Genomic DNA, 27498 nt, shown 5'->3' with positions numbered 1-27498 from the left:
CGCGGCGAGCCGTAACTCAAGGAAATAATGAAGCAAAGGGAAAAGTTAAACGCAATTGGTGTTTTCTCCGCCCGCAACTCGTTCCATGAGAGTACAGACCAGCTGAGTAACAGCCGCATCCCTCTCCTGGTCACAGGATCAGCCTAAACAAAGAAGGTTGAACTAACAAAAGCAACAGCTATGCGCGTGCCGGTTGAATAGATGGTGACAACTGAGCGCATCTCGAGTTAATCGCGTGGGTGCGGTATCTATGACAAAACTGTCCTTCACATTACAAGAGATGCCGATGACTACCGCCATCTAAAAGGACTGAAAAAGGCAGCATAAGGCTGACCGATGAACAGCTGCCAAGTTTCAACATTATTCTGGCGGCGCTTTAGGAATGTGTGAGGAGTGGTGGCGTGGGTGGGGAGGGGGGGGGGGGTATGCCACTTGATTTCGGGGGGGGGGGGGTCCCGGGCCCCCCCGGGCCCCCCCACCCCTGGGTACGTGCCTGGGCTGGTATATTACATCATTTTACAGTGCGTCGATGTAACCTGGCATTTGTTCGCACTCTGTAGCATGGGGAGTTAGATGACACAGAAACAAGTAATATAACATACATTGTAAGGAATTAAAGCTCACGTTGCTTGGACCAGAACAGTCAGAACGTGACCAGCGCCACGTTCCTTAGGCAAACTGCAATGATTCCCGAGTTCCGTTACGCGGAATACTTCCACAAGAACTAAGCTGGCAAATGGTTGGTATTGAAGGCAGTAATAAATGTGATGTCCAATGTAGTTTAATTAAGAGAGCTTGCAAATAAGTTGATGTCAGTCGTAATTAGAGCCTTGTCACGGTTCCGTTTGAGATATGCGCAGGAAATGCATCGTAGTGACTTTACTAATGTATTCAATTTAGTTTTTTTTTCGTACTAAGAGCTATCTTGTCACCGATTTCAGCGTGAATTGGTCATGTGCCCTGAAGCTCGATAAACTGATGCGAGATTTCCCCCTTCGAGAATGGCCTTGCAAGTCTCAACCTCATAAACCTGCAAGTCTGTCTCGTAATCTCGCAGTTCTCAATGAAAAATAGAATTGAGATTATTGAATAAACTTTTAGAAATGCAAGTATAGTTTGTGGCCCCGTTAACTTTGCGCTATTACCCCCATAGCTTCGCAGGAACTAGCTTGATCAAATTGCCTGTTATGGTATAATTTAAAGCGCGAATCATTGTCTCGTCCCACAGTATTTGCAGGACCCCTTTTAGGCACTCGAACAGGACTGACTACAGTAAAACCATACTGATGATCTTCTGGAGGCCATTTTTATTCGAACAATATGTATCGTACTGCTTGGAACTTTGCCACCTTTGCTTGGTTGTTGAAGTGCATAGAAGCGATAGAATATATGTGAATTCATGCCCTCATTGTTTAACCCACTTCGTCATGTTCACCTGAATAGGCCTGCAGTATCAGCAACTCAACACATAAGTGGATAAAGAAACAATACAAAGGCGTTTCGCGATCAACCGGGCGCCGTCTGGCGCAGGTACGGGAGGGCCAAGGCACCCTACCTTATTTCGCTGCTGCCGACGCCTTTCTGCTCGTCGCTGGTGCTCAGCGGATACGCGGTCGATGCTCATAACGCCCACATCATCTGGAGGCCCACAAGTGGCGACCGCTATCGCCGTGATTTCCGGACCGCCCTGCAAACGAAGCAAATAATGCACGACAACGTGGAAATGAGCTTGTATTTGACCATCGGTGGACGACGAGAGGACAGCCGGAACTTGTCCTTGGTCGCCGAAAATTCCGTCACGCAAGATCGTTTCGTGAGGAACGTCAAAGGGCAGATTAACAAGAAAAATGAGGTGCGTGACATTTTTCCGGCCAGCTTAACTTGAAGCGTAAACTACAGCAAAGTGTGGCGGAAGCATGGTGCAAGAAAGGAATGGTGAAATTATAGTTCACACGTTTTGAACCGTCTCAGCGGTCGCCATGTTTCCACAACGCAAGCAACTGGAATATGTTCTCCCTTTGAACCGCGCGTCAGAAACCCTGAAACGTAATTAAGAAATTAGTGAAAATTACCTTAAAGATGAGCACTAAGATGTTCAAGAATTGACAATTTGCGATAAGGCTTCCCAAGGTGCGTAAACTTTAATTTTGGCGCTAAAGAAAAAAAAAAAGGTTGAGGCAGGTATTATCGAAATCATCTCGCGTTAGAGCAACTTACACATTGCGCTAGCATGACTGCTTGAAAAAAAAGGAGCAAAAAGTAGCACCTTCGCTCTCCATTCTGGTTACATGTGGTTGTTCGCCAGTGTTTGATGATGTAGTGCTTAGCGATTCAAACGCGATACGCGAACCGCAAGGCAGCCGGCACATTTAACCAGACAGCGTTAAGGGCCCCGTTTTGCAGAAAATCTGGTGTTGGCGTTCCCGTGACCGAAAGTTCCCGTATATGTTTAGGTATATGTGTATGCCACGCCTTGCTATATGACATGCAGTAAATGCAGGTTCCACTTCCATACCATTCTATCGCTATAGTTGCTCATACCTTGTCTTAGATTCTTAGCCAAGTTTTTACTCGGACTTTCGAGAATGACAGCCCACAAACAAACGTCATAAAACACAACGCCGACAGCGCGCTCCTTTATGGTAAATCTTCTCCGAATGAAAAAGCAAAAGTGCGAAACAATAACAGAAGACTGAAAATTATGTAAATTTGTCTTGCGGGGCTTTTCGCCACCTCCGGGATCGACCCACGCTAGAGCCCGCGTTTCTACCCGAAAGCTCGCATGCGTGTATAGCGCTCGGCGGTAGCGTTTCGCGGTAAACGTTACGGTTACGTAAGGTGCAGTCGTCGGGAAGTGTGAGAAGCAGTCAGTGATCTTCGAATGCTATCGCGTTTCACTCTTAAAGGCGAAGCTTGAACGTCCTCCAATATTTTGCGCCACCGGTGGGCGCTTGGTGATTGAGCTGGCGGGGGGATGGAGCCATAGTGTATCACAAAGGGCTTTGCGTACGTGTGTTACAAAATATGCACAAGTTCGGTCTCTTCAGCGCCCACTAGTTGCGGAATAGTGCACCGGCAGGCACGTGCTCCACGTGTCGCGTTTGAATCGCTGACCACTGTACGTTTAGTGAAGAAGTACCATGAGCAGCGGGCACACGAAATTTGTTAGGTGTTCATCACTTGTGGTGAACGTCATGCGTGAGCGCACCATCTTCAACTTTCTTTCAACAAAGAGGATATGTATCCCTACTCCCATGTATGTGATTCAGTGTGCTTGCCTGTTCTTGCTATGCATTTTGTTTTTGTTGAGTGATCTTGTTGTTTACATCACTTCTGTCACGTGTTTAGAGATGTTCTTTTTTTTTGCCGATTGCCGTTGTATTCTTTTACATGCGTCGTCCTATCAGTCTCCCTCAAGTTTTGCAACTGTTCTCTTTTTTGATTAAGTGCGACAGTCTGCTTGTTTATTTTTCACCCCTTTTCCTTACTGGGCTGGCGAGTCGCTTACGCACTGAGTCCCAGCTATCGTTTACCAAGAACTTCATCGAAAAAAGAAACAGATTCAAGAAACAAGGTGCCGGATGCAATTATAAATCCTATAGGGTTCGCTCGCCAGACGTTTGCCGGGCGAACACAGTAGCTCTTGAAATCGTACCGTGCACCGTTTTTTTCTTAAATAATTTTGTTTTTGCTCAGCAGCTTGGCTAACCTTAGCTTGGGCACCCTGTAGATAGCGTAGTGTGTTTTGTGTCATCCCTACCCTAGTGCGCCCTTATCTTTAATGCAACTAATACTGTAGGGAAAGCGCTAAGCGCACGGAACTATACTAACCGCTGCAGTCGTAGCAGCCGCATGGCATTGTAGGCTTTCCGGTATAAAAGAACGAACAGGACAGTTGTCACGAAACTGGATAGTTGCTGTCTTGCGCGCAACTGTTGTAAAAACCTCACGACCTTGGGTGGTGTAGACACCGGAAAGTGTACGATAATAAGCAACTCCGGCGCTACCCTTGGTGGCAGCACTATAGCCCCACTTTCAAGCCGTTTGCAATGCTACACACTGCACGCTACAAAGTAATCACCACTGAAAAATAGAACCGTTATTGCTTCCAACAGGGCGTGCACCTCGACTGGAACTACCCGGGCGGCGGATGTAGTGTCCGTGGTTCCGCAAGGGACTTCTTGCAGATCATCGAGAAGATGCACCACGCCAACCTACCACTCGTGATCAGCGTACCACCGGACGAGAGCCGGATACAGTTATACCACCTCAGTTACACGGCGACCCTCGTGCGGTTCGTGATTGTGAAGACACACACACTCGTCAGACCCGACATTGTCACCTGCAGCGGGGAGCGCCCGACCGCTGCCAGAATATTCAACAAGGTCATCGAGCCTATAAGCATGACTTTGAGACCCAAGTTCGGGTACAGCATGTCCGTGAGTATGCGCTACACACCGTGGTCATCGTCATTGTGATCATTACCATCGTCATGTTGAATAACCCAGATCCACTACCAACATTGGAGTAAGGAATGCCGGCCCTACCTAGAATGCCTCTCGCTCAACACTCCACCTACACGTCTCCGCCAAGTGCCGCCGATACTACGGTTAATTATCTCAGGAAACTGCTTAAGTACGTGCAACTATTGTCGAGTATTCTTGGTACCAAAACGTCGAATGGCCCATTGAGCGACAAAGCCGACGTCTGTGGCGGCGAAACGGCGCATAAATTCTTACTGCCGGCGACCCCACGTCATGTGCGCGCCTCGTTGGAGCAGGGCAGGCGAAAGAGAACAGTGAAAAGCGAAAGATAGCAGGGCTGGCTTCCGCGCCAGGTGCTGCGGTAGGTTCGCCGCGACGCGTAAGTCGCCCTCGCTCTACCTTTCTGAAGTCTGCGTTATTCCTGCGTTCCTTGTCCTCGCAACATCTCGCGTGCAATCTAACTGCGCCTCAGTAATTTCTACAAACAAATTGAAATATGTAGAAAAACGGAATAAAATCCAAAGGTAAAGTAATCCAAAGTAAAGGTAAAGTAATCCAAAGCGTTGGCTGTAGTGAGTTCCGAACCCACAGCCCCACTCACAGAGGTTGAATGTCCTACCCACTGGGCTAAAGCAGCACCCATTAGATAGCAGGCATGTGTATTGTTTTATGACGTCATCCTACTTGGACTGAAATTTCCGTTGCGGAGGCCGGCGTGACGAAGGCGTGACGCCAAAATCACGGCAGCTTACTCGGGAGTGTCGGCGTTAGATTTTATGGCAGTCATGGACAGAAGTGCACATGTCCTGTGCTGCCCAGGAGATGTTGGCCAAGCATCTCAACGCGCTCGTTTGGCCGCAATGAGTTCATAACTCGAAGGACAGCTCAGTTCAGGATGAATGTTCGCATTCAGAACTCATTAGAAGTACTCAGGTGTCTTCAGATTTCTTCTTGAATCCATCAAAAAAACTTTAGTTTCAACACCACAAAATCGACAAAACCTATCTTACTATGAGTGTCTACGGTAATGCGTTTAGCATTTAATTAATATAAAGAAAACGCGACGCGACCCCACAAAACGAGATATCTACGAGGCGCGCTCTGCAATGTGACTGGTCTTTTCGCACATCCCTTAGAACAATCGGCGCCATCTTGCGCGCCACCGCGAAGCTTACGAACGGCTTCCGAAATCCATGGCGCAGAGGTGCGTGCGAACACTGGGAAACGCGGGAGCGCTGTTTCACATGACGCAGTTTTTATCGCACTGGAAGTGCGATTTGAGTCGCATGTGACGCAAATCGCAGTAGCGGTCGCCGACTCTCCTCCTGTGACGACGCTGTTAAATTATGGGGTGTTACGTGCCAAAAGCACTTTCCAAATATGAGGCACGCCGCAGTCGCGCACTCCGGAAATTTGGACCGCCTGCGGTTCTTTATCGTGCACCTAAATCTAAGTACACGGGTGTTTTCGCCCCCATCGAGATGCGGCCGCCGTGGCTGGGATTCGATCCCGTGACCTCGAGCTTAGCGGCCCAGCACCATAGCCACTAAGCAACCACAGCGCGTACGACCAAGCTGTTGGGGCGCTATTCTGGACACGCATGGCGGCTGCACAGCCGCCATTATCCGCCATGTTTACTCTCTTATTGGCTGTGGCGAGCTCACGTGCCTAGAAATTTTTGCCGGGAAACGGAAGTTTTGCGAAAAGTCATTTTGCGTTTTCATCAAGATGACGAAACGTGACGTGGAGCTGCAGATGTTATGGACTAATACATTTTTTTGGTCCTTGGCAGATATATTGTGATGTTAGTGCTTCAAAAAGAATGTGAGCGGTAGTGTGCAGAAGCCAGTGCAATGCATCTGCGATTGCGCGAATATGTGGTGGCGATTCAAGATATGCGCCATGCCAGCTTGCTGATTGGCTGAAGGAATATCTCATGAGGAGCGTCACAGGAAGGGCTGTTTCGTAATCGTCATTTTGACGATGCGTGACGTTGCTCTGGGCCGCCATTGCTGAGATTTTCCGCCATAATTTTTGCTGCGACGAGCCGCGCGAATTATGCTAATGAGCAGCCATATGCAATGGCAGCCGAGAGGAATGCGTATCGCCACATTTTCCCCATCGTTTGGCGGCACGAAAATCTTTTGTTCATAACGCGTGCTCATAGTATTTACATCGCTCTCGGGTGGTGTTGCCATTTGTGTTTGGGGCAATCATTTTTTTAAAGAACGCGTTTATACAAAATAATATTGGTTGAACATAGCAAACTTTCAGCAATGTTGTCCACTTTTCACTGCTGCATTTGTATTGTAATCGAGATTAATGCCTTTTCGCACAATCAGACGTTATGACAACGGCCTCTTTCTAATTTATAAAAAGAAATGTACGCAAGGCGGCGCCTTGAAGTTTCCTCCCGCGGTGCGAGTAACCAGCGAAATGAACAAGAGATGGCAGCGCCGGCGCTTGCGTCGCGCTAGTGGTTATCTCTGGCGCCCGCAACGCTATCGGTGATATTCGGCCGTTTCTCAGCCAGCCGAGTCGGGCTGAGTCACTTACTTTTCACGAAATAGCGATAACGTGGCCTAGAACGTGCGCGCATCACCACTGGTAGGTCGCGTATGTTGTCTCAAGCAAGAAAACAAGCGCGTTGGCGCCAACATGCGATGACTCATTGAATTTCCCGGGGACACGCATCCTAGCTATTGAAACAGACGACGGCTTGTACGCAGCAGACGACGGAAGCGCGATGCGTTTTCGACGGAACAATCATACGCTTTGAGATAGCTCCTTTATTTTTACTGCGGAGGAAAACTGTTTTGCTTTACCGATAACGCTACATTCAGTGTCTTCATTGCAGTTTCTTAGGCGAAACGTCAAGTTGGCGTCACGTTACGTAAGCAAAACTGGGCCACCAGCGCCATTTTGTTTGCGTCGCGCCTACGTCACGCACCGAAGAAAATGGCGGAATGTCCAGAATAGCGCCCTTGCTCGCATCGATAGCAGCGACCGTTAAGATTTTTCGTTGAAACTGAGCTCAGTCACGAGAGCATTTCCTTTTTCGTGGTTTCTTTTGGGAAGTGGCATTTATCGCTCAACATATCCTGAACAGGGCAACTAACTAAGTCTAGACATCGACTGCGCAAACGGTATGTACTGTCAGCACCGACATGCGAAAAGGACAGATGAAAACTCGTAGATCCGATTCGGTTCTGTGATTTCTATGCGTTCGTAGACGCGCTACGTTGCTAATCAAGTGACGTTTTGTTGCTATGGCTTGGATCGTTTATAGTAAGTACCGCTGCATGCCATTCGGTTATTCGCGCGCGCTGCGAGCTGTAAATACTACGATACTACGACTACCTCACGAGCAGACATCGGCCTCGAATATCCTCCCAGTTTTCTAGATTGTTGCCCACAAACTACTCGCGACATACGAAAACGCACCAGTTGTACCGCGGTATGCTTTTACGGACGGAGAAATTCAAAAGAATGTGCAACTAGGGTCACATTGCGGTATCAAGGGGACATGACATGACAGCGCAGCACCCGGTGTTTCAACGACGCGCGACCATTTAGTGACAGTTCCTGCCGGATTTTGTATGTGTTTTTCCAGGCGAATTAGGCGTCTAACTTCAAGGTGCCGCTACTTCTGCAGCAAGACGCGATGGCTTATGAAGTTAGCCATCGAGTGTGCAAACTACATACCGCAATAAACTTTACGCAGTAGCGTATTTTTGATATTTTCACTTGCAAAGAACAGCATTGTCAATTTGTTTTCGAAGCCTTAATGCATAATAAGCATCCTTTAAGCCGTTTTATCTTTCTGTTCATATATGTCAGTTTTTTCGTGCACGAAAACCAATTTGCATTCAACACGTTACGCGCTGTATGTTCTTACTGCGCCTCTATGGTTCTCACTTTAAAACATAAGTGCATATTTCGCTTACTCCAGTGCAGTGAATTCTCGTAAGTCCACAGCTAATCAAGTGTGCAGACATATAACGAGCCGTAAGCCACGTGTCACAAGTGAAGAGCAATGCTGCTCATTAGTTTGCTATTAAAGTGCTGCATAAACTGACATAACCATGTCTTGTTATTACTGCCGTTATTATTAAAGCATCATGGAAATTGCACGATATGCCAAGACAGCATGGCATTTGTAATCTGAAGCTTTTTACGATATTGTGAGCAGCAGGTGCTTGCTGATTTATTCCGTGTTGTCATTTTATTCAGTTATTTATTTACTTGTTTATTTATTTATTTATTTATTTGATACTGTGAACCCTGTTCTTTGGGTCATTACAGGGGGGAGGTGTGTTGTGAATACATGATACATAATTTTCATTCTATTTAACATACAAATTCACTGACGCTGTTGGTTGTTAACAGTACAATGAGAAAAAAAAAAACAAGGAGCAAAGAACAGTAGTTTTACAAAGAAAAGTCAGCCAAAATGCTCGTATCAAAATTTAGTATACATCCTCGCAAAAGAAAGTATCTAACACATTTTCAAACTCGGCAGACCCCTCGTTGCTCACAACTGCATTAGGCAATCTGTCCCACATTTCAATCGTGTCAGAAAAAAAGGAGAAACGAAAAGCATCAGTACGTGTTAAACAAGGTAGGATAGCTCTGCTATTGTTTAGACGATCGCATCTCCTTGTTGGAGGTTGTAGACATAGATCCTTGTTTATTTTTGTTCGCCCACTAATGATCTTGAAAAGAAACTTTAGCCTATGATTACGTCTGCGTTCCTCCGGAGGCTCTAGTTCACAATATTTGAACACGGCTGTAACGAACTCCGTGCGTCGGTATTTAGCGCACATGAACCGGACTGCCAGTCTTTGTGTTCTTTCTCTTTTTGCCTTCAGGACTTTCTGATGAGGGGACCATACAACACAACCGTACTCCAAGACTGGTCGTACAAAGGTTTTGTAGGCTGTTAATTTCATGTCCCGTGTAGCACATTCCAGTTTTTTTTTTAAGTATAGCTTTTGGTTTGCCTTGGAACATATATTATCAGTGTGTGAGTGCCATTGCAATGCGTGCATAATACTGACTCCTATGTATTCCAATCAAGCTGCATGATTCAGTATTTAACGATAGCACACAAATGGTAGGTGTGTGCAATGCATTAAATACTGCAGACGCATACCATTAAAGGTGTGTGTGTAGATTACTCAAAATTCTGTTTAGCCTAGCTCACGCTAAACTCCGACTCAACCAAAATTATATTCAGCCGTGCTTGCTCCGACTGGCATTCACCAAAATTAAACTCAGCAAGGCTGAGTCAAACTCAGCCTCCCTGGTCGCTCCCAGTGTTAGTGAGCCTACTCTTGAGTGAGTTCACCGACCTACGTGTACATTGCGTGCTTAAGCAAACATTGCATAGGACTGTGCGTTGCATCGAATGAAAATAAGCGCAATTGTACACATCGCGGTAAGTTTTATAGAATTTGACCAACTGTTTCATGAAAGGTTCGCCTCATATCCATTAATTACTACAAGTCATTTATATGTGCGTCATACGTTTTCTCTATAGGGCTGCCTATCTTCGCCATTACAGAGTGGCCACATTCCGTACATTTCAACTAAAAGTTGAAAAGTCGACTGTGGTGCAATATAACAGGAACACTTAGATCATTCCAAGTAGAACAACCTAAACATGATACAAACGCATGTGCACAATAGGATGCATATGAATCCTAATTATATTGCGGAATCGAACTTCGGCAGAGTTGGCTGTCGCCTTTCGCAAAAAAAAGAAAGAAAAAGCACAGGCCGGCACTGCAATGAGATCATATAGTCAGGTGACTTGGCCGGTTCATGGGCCACAGGAGAAATGCACATGTCACCTTGCAGTTACCGCGAGGTAGCACCTACGGACGCTAGCATAATCCACCGAGGGCCATTCGACCAATGTACGCAAGTGCATTAAATCGCTACCAGTACTAAGGCACACTTTTATTATGTGTATCTTAACGTTTTCTTGTGATCTCCACAAAACCTCAAAAATAGATAAATAAATAATAATTACAAGAAAGCTAGGTTTGGATTCTGGAACATGTAAAAGCAAACAGTTTTATTCTATTGTTGCTCATGAAGAAAGCTCGCATAAAAGTTCAGAGATATTGCTCGTGCTAAGCACTTTTCCTGAGAACAACATGTAGTACGCTGTCGACATTCAAGCGCCTTTACAACAGTAAGAAAAGAAATCTGTCGCGCCCGTTGGGGCATTTGGTTAATGCAGGCATTCAATCAGGTATAATATTTTGCTAATACAATCCGTTCGGGAGTATCAGATTACACTGTTCCTTGAGGCTTCAATGCACTTTCTTATTTTGGTCAATTGAATTAGTTTAAAAACAAGATATATGAATTAGATTAATGAAAACTACATTCATCTATTAGCGTGCTGTAACGCTGATCTAGTTACAGGTTAAGTATAGTCAACAACAAAAGTTAACGGACCTCGGGATCTCAGAAAACGTCCAATTTCCTAGCAGCCTGTAAGAGTAATCAGTAAAACCGAACTTCGCAATGTTGTCCACATACGGTAGTAGAGTCTGTAGAAGCGAATACTAGGCTGCGTTGTGAGGCTGCGCGAGTACCTTTTTTTTACTCGGATCTCGCGTGCCGCTAAATTTGTCGTTCAGTGTACACTACGAGCGTAGCATATTGATGGACGTGCGTTTGTTTTCAGTGAAGGAACCATAGTATTTCTTTCAGATGCATCAGTTTTCGGTAATCTGGGGTTTTCAGCCCCAATTTAGGGTAATGTGCTAAAGAAAGTAGAATCACACGCATGTCAGCGTAACTGGCCGAGAGTTCAGATATCTTTCTACTTTACGTTCGCCACTACGAATACAAAATTCTAGCGCTCTATTTTGTTATTAAAACGGCCCCTCACCAGGCCCCCTAGCGAATTTTGGATATACGCTGGAAGTTGCTACGTGTCCTTTAGGCAGCGTTCTGCCGCAACCATTTATCAAATCGGCTCCTTAATTGCCGAGATAGAAATATTTCAGTGCCGAGAACCACTGATTTCAGCAGGCGGGTTCTACTGCCCATCAAGCGCTCTCTGCACTGGCCCTGTCTCGCCTATGCAAGCGAAATGCTTCCCCTGCATTCTCACATACCGGACCTCGAGGATCGCGTGACGCATACGTAACAGGCCCTGCCTTCATTTTTTTTTCTTATCGCTTTTTTTACGGCGCTACGCACTTCCGCCGACGGCGTCGCGCGCGAGCTGTTGTCTCGTTCGCGCAGAGCACGATTTTACGCGCTGTGCACAAGGAAACATGACTAGCGGTATATTTGACTGCTACACGAATACTGAGGTATAGCAATTGGATGGCAGAGGGTGATCACGCGCTGGAACACGGTAGAAAATGGCATTGCTTCGGTACCCGCACTCGTGACCGCACGACCGTTGGCACAAGCAGACGACGCGGAAGTACATCTCTCAAGCTTATATATGAAGCAAAACAAAAAACACGCAGACATTCCGTTTGTGCCTTCTATTAATTCTCTAAACTCCAATGCGTCAATTCATGCAACAGATCGCACAGATGACAGATGTTGTCTTGAACAATTCTCGAAGTCATGTGTAACCACGAGTGACGTCACACTGCGGACACGACTACGTGGGCGCAGGGGCATGACTACGTCACCGTCCGGCTTGGAGCGCGGCGGCCGCGAGGAGAAGGAAAAACGTCCTTCGGTTTGAAATTTCAGATCTTCCCGCGGCGCGTAGCGATGTGATACTATGCAGACACGATCGTTATCGCGCAATGTATGCTCTGCGCTTGTCAGCTCAAAATGGCCAGACCTGGTGAGGGGCCCTTTAAACAAACAAATGTACTCCTCAGAAAGTATTTCATGTTTGCCGTGGGGCTACGCAGCGGCAATACGAACTGCGCCCCCATTACTTGGTCTTTGGAATTCAGTATGTATTACGTAAAAAAGAACTGCAGTATATTTATTTAGACTCCTTTGTACGTTTGTATTATGGTGACATCTCGATACCCAGAACGAAAAATTACACGACTCGTCTGTCTGCGAGAATGCTATACTGCTACGTACACAACGGACGGCAGCTCCCCCAAAATTGTGGTTACGACTCGTCTGTCTGCGAGAATGCTATACTGCTACATACACAAGGGACGGCAGCTCCCCCAAAATTGTGGTTTTGGTTTTAACACATTCTAAAATATGCAAAAAATGACTTCTAGAGATATTTAAAGTACACGTGTCGCGATGCACGGACCAGGCTAGCGCTAGAACTGGAGCTCTCAAGAGGAGTTCTATTCCGCATTCAGTAATCACACCCAGTTCTCTTGCGGTTTCTATCAGGGGGAGATGCTACTGCAGTTTGTGCAATAATATGGTTAGGAGCAGGCACCACTTATGCGCAATCACGAGCGATATACACTCATCATTTGTTCAGAAGCTGACGCTAAGCAAGGGTTGCACGAGGGTCTGACTGCGCTGACACCAGGACTTCACTGTAGCCATTATTGCATATGCGGTGAAGATGGCTATACTGGCTTGTTCATAGGCCATCTTGTAATTTATTGTAGCGCACGGAGAACGACACGGACGTAGAAGGCACATGAGACAACACACAGCGCTGAACGACAAGCTACCAGCAGCTGTGAGCATCCGCCGTGTCTCCATGCACTGAACATTAGGAACTGCTGTTGCGCACTCCACTACGAATTCAGACTTCAAAGCGTTCTTAAATAACAGAACACACGTATTATTTGATCTTATTAAAGACAGGCTCCCATTATCATAACGGTCAGTTTATTTCTTTATTACATACGGCAAATTGTGCGCCTTCTGCCGGAGCACCTGGCAGCAAGCAACCCTGGGAAGTTCACCGGCCGTATTCTTGGAATCGCAAGAGTGTGAAATGAGCCCTGAAAATATCGTCTGACTACGCGTTCGACAGTGCAGATTTTTCACGCTCCAGTCGCAGCATGTGAACCAGGCTTCACGAGGCACCCAGCTCGTGCCTCTTTCTGGACACGCTGCGCCATCTGTCGGCGCTGCCGAGAAATCAGCCCAGGATGACGCGTTTGCAAGCGCTCGCACGCAACGGTGCATCATCCATCTCGAAAGCCACGCGCAGGCTTCGTGGCGGCAGTGCTAGATGGCGCCGAGCGTTCTCAGGCAACCGAGAAAGAGCAGTGCTTCTGCACTGCAAGTCTCGTACATAACTCGTTTTGAAGGTCGCAATACGTTGTGGGGCTTTGTTGATTCATCGCTAAACGCATTACCATTGACAGTCATTGATAGGTGGACTCCAGGTGGTCGAAAAATATCTGGTGTCCCCCACTACGGCGTGCTTCACAATCATATCGTGGTTTTTGATCGCAATGCCCCAGAACTTGATTATTATAAAATAGAATATAAGTTAGACCACAGGGATTGAATTGTAAGACATTTGTAAGACTTCCACTGTAATAAGTTATGATGCATCTTGCATTACAAATTCACATACTGTTTCCGCGGGAAGGATTAGAATATCCTTGTTTTTTCATACCGTAAATCAGTGTATGTGACATATTGTGTGGCGAAACTGGCTTGCTGGTAGAGTTTATGATGGTCTACGAGCACGCTTTCGTTGCAGTCCCTGGCCAGCAGAAAAGCCTTGGTAAGATTTCGCACCAGTCACGTGCAGGCACACCGTACGCAGCAAGCGAAGCACATGAAGACGCAAAACGCTTTGTTTCGTGTTCTCGTGTGTCCCTGTTCGTAGGTGCGCTATATTATACGGCCACCGAACATAAATGTCTACGGGCTAGTTAACAATTTCCGGGTCCCGTGTTCTCACGTGTGCACTGTTAAAGGCACTTTCAAGTGCGCCCGAAGAGTGTACTTTATCGGTTATGCTTCTTCTATTTCTCCACGAAAGCTTCCTGCACTAGCTGTTTCCTGTGCAAAAAATATGGTGACAAAATTTATTTAGCTTACCCTGCAAGTCGATGCGGAGCCCGCCTAGCCATGCTTACTTAGGCTCGCTGTACCCATGGCCCCCGTACATGCAGCGAACAGCAGGCTATCTTTTGAAACCGAATGAGGTGTAACGCCCGAGTCTCGACTGCAGTCCTCTTTACTTCAATGTGCATCATTAGCTAATATATTTCTAACGTTGTCATTTTTTTCAGAGAAAACCGTTTTAAAGGGACACTAAAGGGAAACAATAAATCAGTTTAAACTAATAAAGCATTGTTTGAGGAACCTGCAGGCAGTCATTTCAAGAAAGTAGTTTGAATATTAGATGAGAAAATGAAGGTCCAAGTATCAGTATTTGAATTTCGCGCCGAAACGCCAGCGCCGGTACGTCAGCGTGACGTCAGGGATTCCAAAGTTTGTTTTCGCATTTGGGCCGCGTTGGCTGAATAAAGGTTCCCGAAACTTGGCAGGTTGATTATTTGGTTCCTTTAGAACACAATGTAGTCAATCTGTACCGCTATATATAATTAGCAGGCCCAAGAAGATGCCATCAAAATCCAAGACGTCACAGCCCCCAGGTGCGGGAACTCAAGTAGGCGTCGCCACCCGCATTTCGTTCTTGCGCTTTTTCTGGCTTACCAAACGTCTTATCGTTGCAAGAGTGGTGTTTTTGGTGTTGTAGAACGGTGATTTACTGATGCAGAAGAAATCACTTTTCACTTTAGTGTCCCTTTAAGAACCTTTCTTTCTTTCATGCTTTCATTATTATCGGACACTTTATATTTTTACCACAGAGAGTTTTATCACCCTAGTCGAGTGGCGACAACGGTACACTCACGCCTCCTGCATCGAGCGACAAATGAATGCTAATGTGCACAACCAGGCGATGCAATGCAATCCAGACAGAAACCACCAAATAGAGATGCAAGCGGGCTGCAGTATTGTGCCACCACACTCACGGCATGCCGCAGGCCGTCTGCAACCAAAAATGCAAACTCAAGAGAATAGTTTTTCCACTTGTGAGTAAAGGATTCTACCCTCCGCCGTGTATGCATTCGGTGACGTTAGGTGACGCGTGAAATTGTTGTTAATAAACGTTGGTAGTAGCCTAACCGGAATATTTTGCTGTTTTTAACGTTAAGGTGGCTCCAGAAACGTTCACCGCGGAGGAGGACAGCATGTGGGTGCGCTCGTCCGGACCATCGAGGTGGGAGAATTATACACTGCAGCTGGGGAAGACGCACATGGCTGCAGTGTGCCAGCAGGCGCCTCGTTATTTCGGCACCGAGGATGAATGCTTCTTCACGTCGCAAACCGACGACAACGTCACTTTTCGCGTAAGTAGCAGCCGAAGCTTTATCCTGAACTAGGTACTAAATATAGCATACTTGTAGCATCTGAACAACGCGAACACATTCGTACATAAGCGAAACAGTGTAGATATGACCAATGTTTCTCTTCCCCTAACTGCTTCGTATAGCCGACATTGTCACCTTACTTGGGCGACAAAACTGTCCTCTTTACCTACGGCCTTTACCGCTACCTTTGTTAGTTCTTACCCTCGCTGGTGGGATACCGTAACCGCTATGCACATAGAAACAACGAGACTTTATATACATAGCATTTACAAGCATTTGAGTGCGCGTCCACATTGCATCGGTCACATCAGAGTGGGCACAGCCGGAATTGCAGAGCCCCGTTCCTAAATCTACAACACTCGCGAAACGCCGGGAGCTCGGTTCTGAAGCCTCGATCGCTTCTTCTAAGCTACCTCGCAAGTAATCGCAGCGCCACAGTTATCTGATTAGGTCACTGGGATCGGGCATGCACAAAACCATTTCAGTTTCTCCACTTTTTCCAGGATTCTGCCTGGTAGAAGAAAACTAAAATTCACGGAAGGCCGCTGCGTGAAATGTTGCCGCTCGAGTAATGCTTCAAAGTTGAGAAATTAGCGCATAAACGAGCAACATGGAAACGCGAACCTCTTCCTCTCGCCGTGCCGCACCGTTACTTGGAACGTGCACGGGCAACGTGGTTGCAGGCGCAGGACATAGTGGAGTGGAGAGGCACATTGATGTAACTGGCGCCTGCCTGAGTGACCCATCATGCGCAGTGACCTTTTACTTCGTGTCTCACCACAAGTGCCCGCTGACAGTGGGCACGCTGAATTTCGATGATGTGCGTCAGGGCGAAATTTTCGTCATCGTAGTCTGCGAGAAGAGGCGGCAAGTATTTTCGCCCCGGAGCTTCGCTGTCAGCAACCCCCAGCCTCGGGTCGCCATCACTTACAATAGCGCCGTAAGGAATAGGAAAAAAATAATATTGTCGTATTAGGTGAAAAAAATAATTGACTACTATTTTAATAGTTCAGTTTTGTGCTAACAAACAAGTGCGCAGTGGCTCTGATAGGCACAGATATATCAGTCATTTTATTCATTCCCGATGCCACGAATTTCAGTTTCAACTTTTTTTTTGACGGTAATATCTATATGGATGCTCTTAGCGCATTCACGCCGACGCTGCTGCCAGCACTGGGCTCGTGTCATCCCCAGTACGGAGAGAGGTCTGCAAAACGAGGCAGCAAAGTGGACGTGCCGTTACGTTCGGCTCAGTCGGCTTAGTTCGAGTGCGCTATGGGCACGTTGCAAGTGCTAGGCGGCACCCTGTCTTTCCGACCCCTAGCGCCATCTGACGAATAGTTGCGCGAATGTGGTAGGATTACTCTCGGCGTCAGCAGCCCGCACTGCGTGTTTGGCGTCCTGTCAAACGGTAGCGATGGCGCGAAACAGCGTGCCGATATTAATTTTAACCGGGTTTCGGGGAATCGCAAGATCTTCATCGCTTTTTTCGTGAAAAGAGTTTAGAGAAAGGAAGTCGTCTATTTGAAGTGGGGCACGTCTACGACGTGAGGGAAGTGTTGAACTCGCACTGATCGGAAGTGACTGCTAGGTTTATTCCGCAAACAAAAAATAATGCACCAGCGAGATGCGTGAAGCTCAGTGTAATTTACTTCGTTATCTACGGTGTGGACGCATGAAATTGTAGGCAAAATTGATTCTTGAAGATCGGCGACAGCAGACAAATCCTAGCGGGGAGCTGCGATGGCCGTGCTGGCATCGCAGGGAAGTGCAAGGACGCCGCGGTAGTTTCCCTGTACATACAGGACGGCAAATACGAGTCCAAAACATCTCATCCAAGAACGTGGGGCGTACGAACGACTCGTAAGACCTACCAGAGGTATTCTAACGTTGCTCTCCCCAAACACAAAAAAGAAGGGATTAACTTACCAGTTGTGTTAGACTACGCTGCGAAAATATTTTCGCCAAAGTTACTGGAAGTGCGTTACTTTTATGTTGCGATTTTTCAGTACGTGCAAAGGAGGTTCCAAGAAACCACGTTGTCAAAAATTTTGGTGATCTCATCTGCACCTTCGTTGTTATGCTGGGCGCAGAAGAGTGTATGCCAGCTCAGCTGGCTGCAACCCCTCCTCAAATCTCTCAGCAAGCCCTAGCGCTGTTTGAATGGGAGAGGATTGGGAAAGAGTTCCACGGCTTTACTGCGGTACAGTGTAGGAACAAACTACTTTGTTTGATGCATATCCTCGTACGCACTGCAGGCAGTGGCGTAGCAAGGGGGGGGGGGTGTCATATACGTCTGGAGACACACGGAAATTGTTGATATCCTCGCCTTCCAATAAACCCGGGGGAGGGGACAGAAGACCTATGGGCCCCGGGTGCCAGACGACCTAGCTACGCCACTGACTGTAGGTGTCCCGTTGCTGCCATAATTGCTGTAAAAGCAAAGAATTCAGCGTTATAACGCACTTGGCATAACGCCGGAACATAAAACAGCTTATGCCGTCGGACGAGCGCTATCCAGTGTTGACGCCGTTCTGCTTCATACGGTCGGCTTGGAAACCTGTAAAACTTTGTTCCTCGTGAGTTGGTGTACGTGCTGTTGCAGCCCACTACTTAACAGCTCGGTTTGCACATCGGCATTGCTCAGAAAAGGCAACAGCTACGCGCGAAACAGTGCACATACAGGCTTTCCGAACGCAAGCGGGCCGGTCGTATCCTGCCGGTTCCGCGCTCGCCGCCGCGAGGGGCGCCCTAGTAAGCGCGGGAACTACGTTCGCAACCTGCCTATAGCTTTGGCGTGGAGCCAGCAACCTTTCGCTGTTGGCGTGATCGCTGTGCGCATTGACACGGTCAGCACGTGAGCGTTCCTGCGGAGTATATGCGTGCATGTACAGATGTGAGTGGAACAGATAGTACATCTCAAGCTGAAGTCACCTAATATTCAGACTGGGCGCTGACTAACGCCGACGTGACAGCTGGGACGCCCATGGCAGCTCTCCTCAGCAACGCCTGCGTTTTGAGAAGCCTAGTAGCTGCCGAGGCGCTGTTCCCTTCTGTTCCAATGATGCGTCGCGCAAGCATGTCGCACCCGCATACAGATTGAACACCATCGCAGGAGTTCGTGCGCATGTACCTGCTATCGCTATCTATGCTATGACCTTTGAATGAAATTACTAGTTTAGAAAATATTGGCGCTTTTTACTGCCTACGTTTATAAATATTTGTGGGAGAGCAGTTGAAGATGCCTTTTTTTTCTTTCTCACCTTCTTTGCTACATCAAACCAGCAGTCCTCGAGTTCGTGAAGCTATACTAACTTTTGAAAAGGCGGCAGCGCTAAAAAGAAAAGCACGGACAGAGATAGGACGACACGGACGAGCGCTGAACTTCTAAGAGCATGACTGTGAATGGTTCACGCAAATATACATGTGCTGTCCGAGCCAGGGGTTAACATCTGTGCATGCATAAATATGCCTGCTCTTTTTCTGCAGGCGTGATGGAGGCCATGCTGATACATGCGTCCCCATGAATAGAGATCCGTTCAAATCCTCGGATCTGCCGGGTAACACGTCTTCTACTCCTTTTCATAACGGATGTGTTTTGAAGGTTCGCGAACAGTCCTTGTAAGTCCGGCAATGACTTGCCAGTAAACCCTCAAAATCTTTCCCTTCACGGGCATTTTTTACGTTGTTCGCCTACCATCTAAGACCGTGACGTATGTCGGATTGTTCGCCAGCTGTTCCGGATGGCGACTACTACGTGACGTCCTGTTCACGCACGGTATCGCTGCAGCCGACACGGTCCGGAGTATTACGGCTAGCAGAACTTGCCTTCCACTTGTGGATTTTGGCTTCATCAAGCAATCCTTCCCCATCGGCTTTCCGTAGTCTACATTTACCCCCCTGCAAGAAATTCAGCTAGAAGCTATTGCACTGGATGCTACATGCCTAGCGAAGGGCACTCCGACGTTGATAACTTGTAGTAGCCGCGAAATTCGCAGCATGATAACCAATCACCTTCCGCCTGAGCACGCTGAAGCCCTTAGATGCATTCTAGAGTCGCACCGAGATATTTTCGACTTCGGTAGTCGGCCTTTGGGCCAGACGCCCGTTATCGCTCATCGCACATACACAGGCGATACCATTCCCGTTCGACGGCGCCTCTCCCGAATGTCTGCACCTGAGCGAAGCGTCTCTCCACCAGGAAGTCAACAAGGCTCTTGCGGAAGACATTATCGAACCATCTTCCATTCCGTGGGCATTCCCCGTTGTTTTAGTAAAACAGAAGCATGGATCGTGGCGTTCTTGTGTGGAATATCGGTACCTCAACAACGTTACGAAGTAAAACGCTTATCCGTTACCATGAATTGATGCCCTTGAGCGTCTGTATGGTGCCGCCTACTTCTCTTCTCTCGACCTTCGAACTGGATATTTGCAAACTGCTGTCGACGAAATGGGCCGAGAGAAAACGGCTTTTATAACTCCTGACGGGCTTCACCATTTCAAGGTTGTGCCTTTCGGTCAGCGTAATGTCCTACCTAGTGTCGCTTACGTATTACACAACCCCAAAGCGCCTCAGCGATCCTTCTCTTGTTCCGCCGTGCCAAGTTTCACTTCAATTCATCTAAGCGCCGTTCTGGCCGTCGCGCAATTACGATCCTTAGCCATAATGTGGACGCTGCAGCTATACAGTTGGCTCAGCAAAAATTCGAGCCGTGAAAGACTTTGCCGTGCTCAAGTCTGCCAAAGATGCTCACATCTTTGCGGGGATCTGCTCGCATTTTCGCTTGTTTGAGAAGCAATTTTCGGTGATAGCGAAACCGCTCACAGATATTCTTAAGCAAGATGCACCTTTTACCTGGGGTCCAGCACTAGCCGTGGCTTTATCTGAGTTAAACATACTCCTCGATAGGCCTCTCATTTTGGCCCAGTGCGACCCATCAGATGATACCTAAGTCCGCACTTACTCGAGTGTTTACTGGACAGGCGCTGTATTGGCCCAACGTCAACGTGGAGCGAACTGCGCCATCGCTTATGCCAGCAGGCTGCTGTCTGCATCGGAGGGAAATTACTTAATTAGAGAACGTGAGTGCCCCACTCTTGTATGGGGAGTTCCAAGATTTCACCCTTGTCTGTTCGGCCCACCGTTCACACAAGTTACCGACCACTATGCTCTCTGTTGTCTCGCCTCTTTGAAAGATCCTGCAGGCAGACTCCCACAATGGGCACTGCGCCTGCAAGAGTACACCTACATGGTCGTATAGAACGCAGGGACCCTGCACAATGACACGAATTGTTCTTCTCGCTACCCTGTGGTTGACTGACTCTTCCGCCAATGACTCCCTCGTTTGCGTTTTCCCCCTTGAGCCATTTGCTTAATGGCTCATTCACACCGGCGACTTGAGGAGGTCGCGTGATCATTTGCGACTCGCGACCAAAAAGCGACCGAAGGCAACTGATGTTCACACCGGCAAAGCCAACTGAGCGCGTCCCACAAGTCGCAATCCCGGAGATTATCGTTCTGAGCGAGGACTCTCGGAATCTATGGTGGCGTCCACTTTGTATTTTCCGCGACGCGGGACAAGGCGGGATGTAGACACATAAAAGACAGAGCGTCAGTTTCATGACGCTCCAAGCGCTGGCTGCCTTCCTGTAACTCGGACACATGAGAGCGTGCGCCGTCGCTTCACTGGCTTGGCCTAGCCCGTACAGTACAGCGTTATGTTGGCGCCTGCGAGCTCCAACGGCGTCTTCGCTTACTGTTGGGTAACCTTAGCCCGTTGTCATCCCGTCTGAGCCATTGTTTGGTGTCGGTTTGGACCTTCTCGCACCTTTTCCTACATCTGCTTCAGGAAACGAATACGTTGCCGTCGCTACCGATTGCGCGACGCTGTACGCAAGCACACGAGCGTTGGCGACCAGCTATGCTACAGACAGAGGGCAGTAAATGGGATATAATAGGGCTCAGTGAAGTTAGGAGGCCAAAAGAGGCATATACAGTGCTAAATAGCGGGCACGTCCTGTGCTACCGGGGCTTAGCGGAGAGAAGAGAACTGGGAGTCGGATTCCTGGTTAATAAGAATATAGCTGGTAACATACAGGAATTCTATAGCATTAACGAGAGGGTGGCAGGTTTGTTGTGAAACTTCATAAGAGGTACAAAATGAACATTGTACAGGTCTACGCCCCTACATCCAATCATGATGACCAGGAAGTCGAAAGCTTCTATGAAGACGTGGAATCGGCGATGGGTAGAGTGAAAACTAAATACACTATACTAATGGGCGACTTTAATGCCAAGGTAGGCAAGAAGCAGGCTGGAGACAAGGCAGTGGGCGAATATAGCATAGGCACTAGGAATAGCAGAGGAGAGTTATTAGTAGAGTTTGCGGAACAGAATAATATGAGGATAATGAATACCTTCTTCCGCAAGCGGGATAGCCGAAAGTGGACGTGGAGGAGCCCGAACGGCGAGACTAGAAATGAAATAGACTTCATACTCTGCGCTAACCCTGGCATCATACAAGATGTGGACGTGCTCGGCAAGGTACGCTGCAGTGACCACAGGATGGTAAGAACTCGAATTAGCCTAGACCTGAGGAGGGAACGGAAGAAACTGGTACATAAGAAGCCGATTAATGAGTTAGCGGTAAGAGGGAAAATAGAGGAATTCCAGATCAAGCTACAGAACAGGTATTCAGCTTTAACTCAGGAAGAGGACCTTAGTGTTGAAGCAATGAACAACAATCTTGTGGGCATCATTAAGGCGTGTGCAATGGAAGTCGGTGGTAACTCCGTTAGGCAGGATACCAGCAAACTATCGCAGGAGACGAAAGATCTGATCAAGAAACGCCAATGTATGAAAGCATCTAACCCTACAGCTAGAATAGAACTGGCAGAACTTTCGAAGTTAATCAACAAGCGTAAGACAGCTGACATAAGGAAGTATAATATGGACAGAATTGAACATGCTCTCAGGAACGGAGGAAGCCTAAAAACAGTGAAGAAGAAACTAGGAATTGGCAAGAATCAGATGTATGCGTTAAGAGACAAAGCCGGCAATATCATTACTAATATGGATGAGATAGTTCAAGTGGCTGAGGAGTTCTATAGAGATTTATACAGTACCAGTGGCACCCACGACGATAATGGAAGAGAAAATAGTCTAGAGGAATTCGAAATCCCGAAGGTAACGCCGGAAGTAAAGAAAGCCTTAGGAGATATGCAAAGGGGGAAGGCAGCTGGGGAGGATCAGGTAACAGCAGATTTGTTGAAGGATGGTGGACAGATTGTTCTAGAGAAACTGGCCACCCTGTATACGCAATGCCTCATGACCTCGAGCGTACCGGAATCATGGAAGAACGCGAACATAATCCTAATCCATAAGAAAGGGGACGCCAAAGACCTGAAAAATTAGAGACCGATCAGCTTACTGTCCGTTGCCTACAAAGTATTTACTAAGGTAATTGCAAATAGAATCAGGAACACCTTAGACTTCTGTCAACCAAAGGACCAGGCAGGATTCCGTAAAGGCTACTCAACAATAGACCATATTCACACTATCAATCAAGTGATAGAGAAATGTGCAGAATATAACCAACCCTTATATATAGCTTTCATTGATTACGAGAAAGCATTTGATTCAGTCGAAACCTCAGCAGTCATGGAGGCATTACGGAATCAGGGTGTAGATGAGCCATATGTAAAAATACTGGAAGATATCTATAGCGGCTCCACAGCCACGTAGTCCTCCATAAAGCAAGCAACAAAATCCCAATAGAGAAAGGCGTCAGGCAGGGAGATACGATATCTCCAATGCTATTCACAGCGTGTTTAAAGGAGGTATTCAGAGACCTGGATTGGGAAGAATTGGGGATAAAAGTTAATGGAGAATACCTTAGTAACTTGCGATTCGCTGATGATATTGCCTTGCTTAGTAACTCAGGGGACCAATTGCAATTCATGCTCACTGATCTGGAGAGGCAAAGCAGAAGAGTGGGTCTAAAAATTAATCTGCAGAAAACTAAAGTAATGCTTAACAGTCTCAGGAGAGAACAGCAATTTACAATAGGCAGAGAGGCACTGGAAGTCGTAAGGGAATACATCTACTTAGGGCAGGTAGTGACGGCGGATCCGGATCATGAGACGGAAATAATCAGAAGAATAAGAATGGGCTGGGGTGCGTTTGGCAGGCATTCCCAAATCATGAACAGCAGGTTGCCATTATCCCTCAAGAGAAAAGTATATAATAGCTGTGTCTTACCAGTACTCACCTACGGGGCAGAAACCTGGAGGCTTACGAAAAGGGTTCTACTCAAATTGAGGACGACACAACGAGCTATGGAAAGAAGAATGATAGGTGTAACGTTAAGGGATAAGAAAAGAGCAGATTGGGTGAGGGAACAAACGCGAGTTAATGACATCTTAGTTGAAATCAAGAAAAAGAAATGGGCATGGGCAGGACATGTAATGAGGAGGGAAGATAACCGATGGTCATTAAGGGTTACGGACTGGATCCCAAGGGAAGGGAAGCGTAGCAGGGGGCGGCAGAAAGTTAGGTGGGCGGATGAGATTAAGAAGTTTGCAGGCACGGCATGGCCACAATTAGTACATGACCGGGGTTGTTGGAGAAGCATGGGAGAGGCCTTTGCCCTGCAGTGGGCGCAACCAGGCTGATGATGATGATGCTACAGACGTGACCGACTTTCTCCTTCGTGACATAATTGTAGCACACGGTGCCCCACGCCAATTGCTGACTAACAGAGGCACAAGACGCAGCACAAGTTCAGCCCCTCATTCCATACCAGCGCGAACGGCCTCACCGAGCACTTGAATTGGACCTTAAGAGGCATGCTTTCAAATTACGTGTCGGCTCTCCACCGTGATTGGGACCTCGCATTGCTTTGCGTGACGCTCGCGTATAATTTATCCCGCGACGACACTGCTAGATAATCTCCCTTTTACCTTTTGTTCGGAGGCGAAGCAACTTTACCCTTGGATACATTTCTTCCTTTTCCTGCAACTTCGACTAGTAAATGGGCGCGCAATGCCGTTGATTACGCGTGACAGATAGCCCGTTGTAGACTTGCTCCTTCCTAAAATAACCAGAAGTGTCTTCATGACCAACGACTACGAGACGAACGTTTTGCTCAACGTGGCACTAGTGCTACTTTGGACCCCCGCCCAACGTGCGTGTTTTGCTCAAAAGCTCCTTCCTTGCTACGCGGGCCCATACCGCATACGTCACGTACGAGATTGTGTGCGCCAGTTCCACCGCATCACATATTCCGTTGACCACCGATGTCGTCCATGTTTCGAGATGTAAGCATCACCGCTCTTCCTCTGATGTGGATGCTTAACGGCGCCGGGCCGGCGCTTATGCCGCCGGGGACTATTGCTACGTGCTGTTCAAAAAGATGATGAGGACACTTGGATTTAGTTGGACGTACCCATAACCCGTCGTGCTTGCTCAGTGGCTATGGTCTTAGGCTGCTGAGCACGAGGTCGTGGGATCGAATCCCGGCCACCGCGGCCGCATTTCGGTGGGGGCAAAATGCGAAAACACCCGCGTACTTAGATTGACGTGCACGTTAAAGAACCCCAGGTGGTCGAAATTTCTGGAGTCCTCCACTACGGCATGCCTCATAATCAGAAAGTGGTTTTGGCACGTTGAACCCCATAATTAAATTAAAATTTACGTACCCATAAGCGTCCTCTGGCTGATCTGAGGATGACCACGTGTCTTGCTGCATGATGGCTGGCTTCCATGTTGGCCATTGCTCGGTACCCCTTGTTTTTACACCGTGAAAAAAGTTCCACTTAACAATATTGAGTTGAACAAATGAGCACGACGGCATCATATAATTCATACAATTTAGGTTATCACGTACATGCCATGACAAATATGTCATGGAATTTATGTCGTGATATTTCAGCTATGTTATGTATGCACGTATGTCATGGCGCCCCGTGGCTATTGTGATATATATCCAGTTGCAGAAGTGACCGCCATGGCATCCTGAAGTACGAGCAAGGCAGACATATAGGCGAGTTGATGAGGCTATATAGACACAGATAGATAGATAGATAGATAGATAGATAGATAGATAGATAGATAGATAGATAGATAGATAGATAGATAGATAGATAGATAGATAGATAGATAGATAGATAGATAGATAGATAGATAGATAGATTGAAAACACCTGAAGTTCACAAAGTATCTAAACAGGGATAAGGTGCCTAGGAAAGGCTGGCCAACGTCTCGATAAGAGGACATATCTTCGTCAAAGGCGAAAGTCCGCCTATCGAAACGTTGGCCAGCCTTTCTGAGGCACCTTATCCCTTTTTATAAACTTTATACCACAGTGTGCTATTCCATCTGTCAGCCCCTTTCTTGATGTTGGACTGAAGTTTACAAAGAACGCTGTGCGTTAAGAGACTCGTTACAATTATTACAAGGGAACATATGTGGTAGAGCGAAACTGCGACACAATACAACCAAAAGTAACACATTGCGTGACGGCTTCCGCCACAAAACCGACAAATAGACCTTCAATTAGGACCATTACCCATTTTCGTTCTGCATTGCTTCGAAAACTTGTATTGCTCACGGGCTTCATGTAATTTGCGATAATTTGTTTGGTCGGCAGAGAACACTAACCAGACTTCAGACGTCGTTTGATGGTAAATATTGCGTTAGCTTCCCATATTCGAAAACGCCGAATAGTTTCTTTTCGACTACAGTTAGGAATAGTTAGTGTGGAGTATTGGATTCGTATTTGAAATTTTGACTAATCGTCCAGCCCTAATTAAATCTGTTCGTTGGAGCAGATGTTCGCCACACGTAGTATCGCACACACGTAGTATCAAAGACGTCCGGCCAATAGAAAACGGCTGTTTTGAAGAAAAATGTTTGTGAATCCGGCGTCCGTTTTGTAGAAAGTATATTCCTGGTACTTTTTTTCTGATGCTGTTAGGCTTAGCAGTAATTTTTCTGAGGTCTGAAGGTTGATCAACTTGTCCAAAGCTAAAAATGAACAGTCGGAATTGTCATGTTCCTAGTACTTTAAACACTAGCCAAAGTGTTTCTTCCCACACAGTGCTCTCGTTTTGTTCTTTCCTCAGATTGCGACCCTGCTTACCCCCTCTGCAGTCAGGGAGCGCATAAAAAGATCCTACGATGAGGGCATGGGCATTGCGCCTGTAATGGCGTACGACATCGACTTGGACGACTTTGATGGAAGCTGCAGCAACGGCACGCATATGTCGCCCATCATTGAAGAACTGGCTGTTTCCTCCTATTGACCACCCCAGCGATGCTGGACCTTGGACCAGCCTGCCACGAAATAGTCACTACTTTCTTATCAAACATAAGCTCTAAATAAATGTATGATCGCCTTAGTTGCCTGAAAGTTGCGCTTCCTTACCTAGACACATTACAATAATAATACCAATGCTTTTATTAGCTATTTTCCTTTAACAAATTAGTCACGAAATATAATTTTGTGCCGAGAATATAATATAGTTTCCGGATAGACTTTCTGAACGACTACAACGTCCTTCCAAAGTTGACGTAGGAATGCCAAGAACTTGTATTGTGACACTTCTTTGCCACGAAGAAAAGAAACCGCGAAGAGGTAAGTAGTGGAAACACCTCGGATCTCCAACTGTGACCGTACATGATGATGATTACA

At 47.1% G+C, this 27498-nt stretch overlaps 1 protein-coding gene across 2 annotated transcripts in view; it reads left to right on the top strand.

Moving 5' to 3' along the window:
* The window catches only part of LOC135904321 (uncharacterized), a 107700-nt gene extending 80501 nt beyond the window's left edge, over positions 1–27199 (top strand). For both annotated transcript variants that reach the window (XM_065434945.1, XM_065434944.1), the window contains 4 exons: positions 1531–1852; positions 4116–4439; positions 15590–15784; positions 26930–27199. In XM_065434945.1, the coding sequence (XP_065291017.1) occupies positions 1531–1852; positions 4116–4439; positions 15590–15784; positions 26930–27109 (1021 nt within the window). In that variant the 3' untranslated portion in view covers positions 27110–27199. The remainder of the gene's footprint in view (positions 1–1530; positions 1853–4115; positions 4440–15589; positions 15785–26929) is intronic.
* Positions 27200–27498: the final 299 nt, after the last annotated feature.

This window comes from Dermacentor albipictus, chromosome 2, assembly GCF_038994185.2.
Source record: "Dermacentor albipictus isolate Rhodes 1998 colony chromosome 2, USDA_Dalb.pri_finalv2, whole genome shotgun sequence".
NCBI classification, from domain to species: Eukaryota; Metazoa; Arthropoda; class Arachnida; order Ixodida; family Ixodidae; genus Dermacentor; species Dermacentor albipictus.
The sequence above is the reverse complement of the archived record's forward strand: the minus strand, read 5'-3'. Positions and strand labels throughout refer to the sequence as shown.